General features: G+C 42.3%; 1 protein-coding gene across 2 annotated transcripts; it reads left to right on the forward strand.

The window, feature by feature from the left end:
* Positions 1-283: 283 nt before the first annotated feature.
* On the forward strand, positions 284-6,663 carry LOC139364491 (cyclic AMP-responsive element-binding protein 3-like protein 4). 2 transcript variants are annotated; one of them, XM_071101281.1, is made up of 10 exons: positions 284-524; positions 1,262-1,417; positions 1,585-1,849; positions 2,058-2,200; positions 2,628-2,717; positions 2,934-3,040; positions 3,313-3,381; positions 3,483-3,567; positions 3,663-3,759; positions 5,485-6,663. In XM_071101281.1, the coding sequence occupies exons 2-10, from the start codon at positions 1,265-1,267 to the stop codon at positions 5,808-5,810; spliced, it is 1,335 nt and encodes a 444-aa protein (XP_070957382.1). In that variant the 5' UTR covers positions 284-524; positions 1,262-1,264; the 3' UTR covers positions 5,811-6,663. The 2 variants fall into 2 exon arrangements, with proteins under 2 accessions (XP_070957382.1, XP_070957390.1); XM_071101289.1 differs by having other exon boundaries at positions 297-524; positions 1,262-1,402.
* Positions 6,664-7,752: the final 1,089 nt, after the last annotated feature.

Genomic DNA, 7,752 nt, shown 5'->3' on the forward strand with positions numbered 1-7,752 from the left:
GAGTTCAATACGATACTGTAACTGTTCTTTTCCAGTATGTCCAGTACAATATCTAATTCACTGCTACATTGTGCCCACGAAGTATTCACACATAAATTGCCCTGCCGAATCAAAGGGGTAAAGTGGGAGGGACTTCGTTTTTTTGTTGACGTTTTATGAACTGTACAACGTTGGTGTAAATGTACTGATTTATAAAAAGGACATGTTTTTGCATTATGGAATAAGTAAGATACAGAGAGAAATCCACATACTCTATTAGTTAGTGATTTTAGAGCCAACGGTTGCGTACAGGCGACGCACATCCGCCGTGTCAGTATGGTTATTCGCCCTCTGGGATGATTGACATGAGAATTGCCAGCTGGATTTTTGGGAGAAATGCGTTTTACACTGGTTGATCTTTAAACACTACTCGTCTGCATTTTTCTCCTCGCGTTGGGCCTTCTATTGTTGTAATGCTCTTGAAGTAGACCTATATATATACTATATTCGGAAGAATCATCGTTTCTGAAAACAGCAGCAGACAAGTAAGTTGTTTGTGGTGTCATGAAGCTATAGTTGGAGAGTACAATGTAACACTTGTTTATCCTGCTTGACAGGGAACGGAATCCTATACATGACCCGAGGTGTCGTGTCAAACTCAACATCTAATACGAACCAAGAAGGCATTCGTTTGCGAATGTTGAATTTTAATGGATAAACTTTATTTAAGTTCCGACATTTAATAGCGTGAGATCATTATCTGAACACTTGGCTGAAATATTCAGGCAATAGCCTACGATATAGAAAACATACGTATAGACAGACTATAGTTTATTAAAGACTACTGGTGTGGGTCACGTGATATTATTATTTCTGCTAGCCTAACTAGTAGGCCTACATATTAAATACGAGGCCAAAAAAGGGTAACAGTTGTGATTTTATGAGGGGGTACAATTGCTATTGAGAAAGCCTATCAGTTTTTAATACAACTGTGTGTGTTTGTGCGTGCGTGCACCAGGATGCTGATATCCTCTTGCGAAAGGACTCCCACTGATCAAACAGTAATAATAGATATAGCTCCACCCTTTAACAGCTCTCTGAGCAGTTGCCACACCTTCTTCATGCTTTATAAATCTCCACTTACAACAACATAGATATGAGTTTCAAACACTTTAATAACAAAGAGTTGTAACATTGACAGTGCAATAAGAGAAGTACACAAAAGTGAACTGAATTGATAAATATTTTGTAATACTTCTAACTGCTGTTTTGTTTCTTCTAGGACATGGATGTAGAGAATGGAGAGCTGTTTTTCTGTCACAAAGAGGACAGTATGACAGAGGAGAGTTGGGGACTGGAAGGGCCATTTTCTTGCTCTGATGTTATCTATGCTGGCTCTGAAAAACCCCTAGATGAATGCACGGTAGACTCCCAAAGTGTGCGGATGGTTTCCCATTATGACTAGTTGTACAATATAGTGAGCCAAGTTGTAAAGACCTGGGGCAATATTTACTCAACTTTATTTATTAAAACATTATTAACATGTAATAATGTATTATACCCATTTGCTTAAAGTATTACCTAATTCCTCTCAATATGTTACAGGGTCTAAACGACAGCGAGCCAGAGGATGTGCTTTATGCCATCAATCCAAATGACGTCTTCCCTACCAGAGACCCAGTGGAGACCTCCTCAGAGAGCGACAGTGGCATCTCTGAGGAACCCTGCTCCAAGAGCCCCCTAACTGCCACGGTGGACCCCTCTCAGGTCCCCACAACTATCTATCAGGTGGTCTATGACATCAGCACCCTGGCCAACATCAAGACGGAGCCAGAGCAGCATAGTGTTGATGTCATTTCCATAGAACTGGGTGAGTGTGTGTGTGTGTGTGTGTGTGTGTGTGTGTGTGTGTGTGTGTGTGTGTGTGTGTGTGTGTGTGTGTGTGTGTGTGTGTGTGTGTGTGTGTGTGTGTGTGTGTTTGTGTGTGTGTGTGTACGCTAGCGCACACGTATCTCTGTGTGTGAGTCCATGTGTGTTGGGTGGGAGTTTACTCTCTTTTCCTATGTCTTCTGCTACAGATGATTGGAGTTCTCAGATGTTGATCTCGGAGTCCTGTATCGTCAACGAGTTACCCCTAGTATCCGCTGGTAGATTTGACCATGGTCATCTTTCTACCCACTCTGGTACCACCTCAGGTCCCACCAGTCCAGACAGCCCGCTGGTGAGACTTAAAAGGGGCAAGTTGACTCCAAAATAAGAGTTTTTGATATTTTCACACCACAAAAGTGGTCTTATGCCAAGATAAGTCCATATTCAATGGCATCTGTTGTGAAGATCTCGCCGTATGCATTAGGACAAAGCTGCAGGGCTCAATCCCAAATTAATAGGGAATGTTTTTACCATCTAATTAGATGTAATTACATAGTGACAATCTTTCCTGCTGATTTATACAGGAGGCCTGCAAATTTATTGTAAAGATGTGGTGAAATCCATAGGCCTCAATCCCTAATGAATGGATAAATAGGCACAATAAGAAGATAGTGGGGGAGGGGGATTGTTAGTCTGAGACCCCGGTGGTTGTTCAAGTGTCTCTCTATGGGATTATGGCGGTGAGGATTATAAACACAATATCCTCTTCTCCTGATCAGCTTTACCCTGACCTCACACTGACTGAGGAGGAGCAGAAACTGCTGAACCAAGAGGGGATCTCTCTGCCCAACAACCTGCCCCTCACCAAGGTCAGACACACACACACACAGTAGATGGTACACTATTCAATGTACCCAAATCCATTACTTCCCTGCATGCACTTGGATTACATTACTTTTGCATAACAACTTTGACATAACAAATGACTTTGCTGTATATTTTATATGATTTGACTGAAATTGACTGAAATTGTTTATCTCTGAGTTGAATTGCATCTAAATGTACTGGACTGAATTCCCTTCTAGGCTGAGGAACGGATTCTGAAAAAAGTGAGACGCAAAATACGCAACAAACAGTCAGCCCAAGACAGCCGTCGCAGGAAGAAGGACTATGTGGATGGGCTTGAGAGCAGGTGAGGCCTGAGGCTTCAATTAGGCTTCATGAAAATTGGACCCACTTTGTAGTCCAGGGTGGATAATATTCTCTATAAACAAGTCACTTGTATTTCCTTAGCATTTTCATTTGTGTTACAACAGTGAGGCATGTGCAGTAGGAAGTCCTGACAATGGGTCCTTCTGTTCTATTCTGCCACTGAGCTATTGTTGACTCTCCCCAATGGTGTGACACTGTCGGACAGTAGGAATACTTTTCTGTCAGTGACCCTAGGTATTTTCTGTGTCTCAGGGCAGCAGCTTGCTCAGTGCAAAACAAAGAGCTGCAGAGGACCGTGGAACAGCTGGAGAAACACAACATGTAAGTTAATTGGCTAACATCACCTTTTTGCACTGATGATGCTCAATGAAGATGTTTGTGTCTTGTTAGTTCTGGTGTTTTTATAATATCTCCATGCACAGGTCTCTCCTGGCTCAGCTGCGCAGACTACAGTCGCTGATCAAGCAGACGGTCACTAAAGCAGCACAGACCAGCACCTGCGTCATGGTGAGATCAACATGTCTTTCATCCATGCCTTTGGGTACTTTCAGGGTGATCTTAAAAAAAAGTTACCTGAACGTGTGTCTGTTGTTTCCCATCAGATTATCATCTTCTCTCTGGGCCTCATCATCTTCCCAAGTTACAGCCCCTTCCACTGGGGCGCCTCATCCATAGAAGAGGACTATACACCAAAAGGAGGTTAGTTACAGTGCCTTGCGAAAGTATTCGGCCCCCTTGAACTTTGCAACCTTTTATCCACATTTCAGGCTTCAAACATAAAGATATAAAACTGTATTTTTTTGTGAAGAATCAACAACAAGTGGGACACAATCATGAAGTGGAACGACATTTATTGGATATTTCAAACTTCTTTAACAAATCAAAAACTGAAAAATTGGGCGTGCAAAATTATTCAGCCCCCTTAAGTTAATACTTTCTAGCGCCACCTTTTGCTGCGAGTACAGCTGTAAGTCGCTTGGGGTATGTCTCTATCAGTTTTGCACATCGAGAGACTGAAATTTTTTCCCATTCCTCCTTGCAAAACAGCTCGAGCTCAGTGAGGTTGGATGGAGAGCATTTGTGAACAGCAGTTTTCAGTTCTTTCCACAGATTCTCGATTGGATTCAGGTCTGGACTTTGACTTGGCCATTCTAACACCTGGATATGTTTATTTTTGAACCATTCCATTGTAGATTTTGCTTTATGTTTTGGATCATTGTCTTGTTGGAAGACAAATCTCCGTCCCAGTGTCAGGTCTTTTGCAGACTCCATCAGGTTTTCTTCCAGAATGGTCCTGTATTTGGCTCCATCCATCTTCCCATCAATGTTAACCATCTTCCCTGTCACTGCTGAAGAAAAGCAGGCCCAAACCATGATGCTGCCACCACCATGTTTGACAGTGGGGATGGTGTGTTCAGGGTGATGAGCTGTGTTGCTTTTACGCCAAACATAACGTTTTGCATTGTTGCCAAAAAGTTTAATTTTGGTTTCATCTGACCAGAGCACCTTCTTCCACATGTTTGGCGTGTCTCCCAGGTGGCTTGTCGCAAACTTTAAACAACACGTTTTTATGGATATCTTTAAGAAATGGCTTTCTTCTTGCCACTCTTCCATAAAGGCCAGATTTGTGCAATATACGACTGATTGTTGTCCTATGGACAGAGTCTCCCACCTCAGCTGTAGATCTCTGCAGTTCATCCAGAGTGATCATGGGCCTCTTGGCTGCATCTCTGATCAGTCTTCTCCTTGTATGAGCTGAAAGTTTAGAGGGACGGCCAGGTCTTGGTAGATTTGCAGTGGTCTGATACTCCTTCCATTTCAATATTATCGCTTGCACAGTGCTCCTTGGGATGTTTAAAGCTTGGGAAATCTTTTTGTATCCAAATCCGGCTTTAAACTTCTTCACAACAGTATCTCGGACCTGCATGGTGTGTTCCTTGTTCTTCATGATGCTCTCTGTGCTTTTAACGGACCTCTGAGACTATCACAGTGCAGGTGCATTTATACGGAGACTTGATTACACACAGGTGGATTGTATTTATCATCATTAGTCATTTAGGTCAACATTGGATCATTCAGAGATCCTCACTGAACTTCTGGAGAGAGTTTACTGCACTGAAAGTAAAGGGGCTGAATAATTTTGCACGCCCAATTTTTCAGTTTTTGATTTGTTAAAAAAGTTTGAAGTATCCAATAAATGTCGTTCCACTTCATGATTGTGTCCCACTTGTTGTTGATTCTTCACAAAAAAATACAGTTTTATATCTTTATGTTTGAAGCCTGAAATGTGGCAAAAGGTCGCAAAGTTCAAGGGGGCCGAATACTTTCGCAAGGCACTGTATCCATTTAGGAATTAATAATGGATCATTTTTCTTCTGAAAATGATGAAAGTTAAATAGCCTTCCCTCTTCTTTACCATTTCAGTTATCTCCAGAAGCATCCTCACAGATCCTGCTTCATCCTTGCAAGCTGCTGAGGATGTGGACAACCGTATCATTCAGCCCGATTCCCTACCCGTTTCCCGTGACCTCAGCCAATCAGATCCCCCGGATGCTTCCAAAATACTAAAGCAACCAATAGAAAGTCCCAAAATCACTGACATTGAGGATGTGGCCCTGGAGGAGAGCCAACCAGGGAACAGCTCGACTCTGGATGAAGGGCAGACTGAACCTCTGGCCCTGGTGTCAGCAACAGGAAAAGGGAGCGCAAGCCTTGACCCCACCAAACCAGCCCACACTGATGAGATGTAGACATTGTTGATGAACTAGTTTGACTACATTCCTTTTGCTTTATAGAGCTCTTCAAAGCTCCTTGAATTCATTATGAACAATGGACAAGTCCAATATGCTGCCCCATTACCACATTGTTTTTCAACAAGACCCCTTTGGGTGCCTTCAATGCCTAACCATTGCCTTACTCTTTTTTGGTGCTGTGGTGCAAACAAAGTCTAATCTGGGATTCGGTGGAATAGTCCTCAAAATGGATTAAACATTTTTGACTGTTTTGACTTTTCTATTTAAGCACCACTTCTTAATGTTTGTATGGTAAAGATTTCAGTACATTTCTAACTTTGAACTCCGAGGAGTTAGTTAGTACATCCTGTGGGAAGGATGAAGGTTGTTAGATTGTAGCCTCAAAAACACCACAGATATGAATATATTGTTTTGGCTATGCATTCTTTCAGCAAGTCTTAGTGTACACCACACACACACTCCTTGAAAGTGAGCCTACACCGATGGATTATGTTTTGGACTAACTACCTTACTCGTGTGCAAACTGTTTGTGAAACTGCCTAGCTAGTTTCTGACTGGCGTCTGTGCTTAATGTAGTTTGCAGCTCCCATAATTGAATGCTGAGAGACTCATTTGGCACTGTAAGCAAACTGTCATATATTTTGCGTGCACTTAAAAATGTCCTTTGGCCCTCATTCAGTTAAGAGGTAAACAGTGTGTACAATCCAAACATGTCCTTATCTTAAGCATGGAATTGTGGTCCAAATGTATACTCTTCACAGAACTTGCTATCCTAATTTTAGTGGTTGCTGGTGTCCTATTTTATGTGCTTTACTTTACTTTTTATATTTATTAAATGGGAACAATACTGGTTTTGCTTTATGGTAATTAAATAGCCGACCTGAAGATTGAGTATTCAGAACATTGAAGAAATCCATTAAAAAATGTATTGACAACTGCCATAACTATGCTTGCCCTAAGGATAATCTCATGCTTTTGAATGCTGTTGAAGATGACGAGTTCCCCTCTTTACCGGTTACTCCATGCAAACCTCCACCCTCCAAAAAACCAAACATGGACTCTGACATCGTGGCTACCCTCTCCTTACTTATCAACTCCAGGTCTGACGCCATTGAGACAATGGTAGGCGCAAACACCGTGGTTATCAAAGGCTTGAAAAAGACTGGAGTTTGCATGTCTTGTAATCAAGGATGTCAAAATGGGAGTGGCTAAAGTTGAAAATGTGTGTTAAATGTGGAACAGAATAACAATGTCTACCATAGACGTCTCACTGATCTGGAGCAATACACAAGAAGATGGAACCTGAGACTCTATGGCGTGCCAGAGGTGGAGAATGAGGATGTGCGACAAGAGGCTATCCGCATTTTTTAAAAACCTTTATTTAACTAGGCAAGTCAGTTAAGAACAAATTCTTATTTTCAATGACAGCCTATAAACAGTGGGTTAACTGCCTGTCCAGGGGCAGAACAACAGCTTGGGGATTTGAACTTGCAACCTCCCGGTCACTAGTCCAACGCTAGGCTACCCTGGACAGTGAACTTACTGTATTCTTACTGTGAGGCTACCCTGCCGCCCCGCATCTGCCAATAAGTTATGCCTGCAGAGAAGAACAAAGTTGGTGATACCATCGACGTTGTGCATCACCTCGGCAAGAAGCAACAGCAAAACGATTCAAGACCAAGGGGTATCATCATCCTCTTCACTGCCAGATTCTATAGAAATACCGTCTGGAAAGCTGCTAGGAAGAACTCGTTCCTTCAGAGCCTAGTCTGCATAGTCTGCGTTTCGCCGAGCATCTCAGCCCGGTGGATGCTTACTTCGTCTGAGGACAAGGCTTCATCAACGGTTCAGAAATCTATTTTCATCCCTAGAATCTCACCAGAGGGAACAGATAGATGGTTTCAGCCATGGTATTCTCATTTTCCTTGTACTGATTAAC

The sequence above is a fragment of the Oncorhynchus clarkii genome, chromosome 2, assembly GCF_045791955.1.
Source record: "Oncorhynchus clarkii lewisi isolate Uvic-CL-2024 chromosome 2, UVic_Ocla_1.0, whole genome shotgun sequence".
NCBI lineage: Eukaryota > Metazoa > Chordata > Actinopteri > Salmoniformes > Salmonidae > Oncorhynchus > Oncorhynchus clarkii.

What these genes read in the sequence shown, in the direction of transcription:
- LOC139364491 (XM_071101281.1), top strand. Translation starts at nt 1,265, where the DNA reads ATGGATGTAGAGAATGGAGAGCTGTTTTTCTGTCACAAAGAGGACAGT. An exon ending in GCACGGTAGACTCCCAAAGT is followed by an intron (nt 1,418 to 1,584) that starts GTGCGGATGGTT and finishes AATATGTTACAG; the next exon opens with GGTCTAAACGACAGCGAGCC. An exon ending in AGACCAGCACCTGCGTCATG is followed by an intron (nt 3,568 to 3,662) that starts GTGAGATCAACA and finishes GTTTCCCATCAG; the next exon opens with ATTATCATCTTCTCTCTGGG.